The 907-nt window shown below is 48.4% G+C and overlaps 1 protein-coding gene across 1 annotated transcript; it reads right to left on the reverse strand.

Annotated features, from left to right (window-relative positions):
- Positions 1-348: 348 nt before the first annotated feature.
- Positions 349-664, reverse strand: GNI_213550 (hypothetical protein; the record flags this gene model as incomplete). The annotated part of the gene is made up of 1 exon (XM_011135542.1): positions 349-664. A coding segment is annotated over one exon (316 nt), but the record flags the coding sequence as incomplete, so codon positions are not given.
- Between the last annotated feature and the right edge of the window lie 243 nt (positions 665-907).

The following is a 907-nucleotide window of genomic DNA, read 5'->3' on the forward strand; positions in this document are numbered from 1 at the left end:
CATCGATGAGCAGCTCTGAGTTCTCGATTGACGGATGATAGATTGCCTGGGAAATGATGCGAACCTTCATCTCGAACAGTTTTGGTATGCTCGCCTTCTTTCTCTTTAGTTGAGCGATGAGCGACATGGGGTCAAACATCAGGCTTTCTATATCCTCGACTGCTTCAAACCCATACTTATGCTCTTTCTGTCTTCTGTCGGGTTCAGACTCAATGCTGCTATAGACCGAGGAGTCTTCTCGCATGATCTCTTCTAAGCCACGCGGTGGCTGTCTCGGTGGCATCGGTGGTGGTATATATGACTTCGAGGGCGTTGATGTGGAATTCTGCTTGGAGAATGTTGGAGGACCATTCCTTTGTGCATCTCTGAATTCTCTCGTCGTCAATAGTGGAGTGAGGTCAAGCTGCGGTATAGCCTTCTTCTGTAGTTCGCTCACCAGAGCTCTGAACTTACGTATCCAATCTGGATGGCATGTGTCCAAGTACTTGTCTCTCACTTCGACGAGATCTTCAAGTGCGATCTTCTTTTCTAATGCCCTCGTCTCTAGTAGTTTGATGGGGATTAGTTGGAATAGTGACATATCAAGTACCTTCTCGTCTTTGCATTTTCGAAAGAATTCTGCATAGACCTGTTCGGGGTCAGTGTTAGCACGAGTTTGTACCATGGTCCGATGGTTCAATGAAATTAAGTACAGATCAGATGGTGCGGCCGAAAGCTTTTCATCCCGAGCGTACTACCGGCTCGCCCGACACACCACAGCAACCTAACCCCTTTCGGCAGCTAATGTTGCTCTGATTACCATTCACACGTATGGATGGTTTGTCAATCGACAAGGGCGAGATTCGAACCCAACGCGGTAACATCCCAACGGCTTAGCAGGCCGCTGCCTTTACCGCTCGACCACCTT

This window comes from Gregarina niphandrodes (assembly GCF_000223845.1).
Source record: "Gregarina niphandrodes unplaced genomic scaffold scaffold00146, whole genome shotgun sequence".
Lineage (NCBI taxonomy): Eukaryota > Apicomplexa > Conoidasida > Eugregarinorida > Gregarinidae > Gregarina > Gregarina niphandrodes.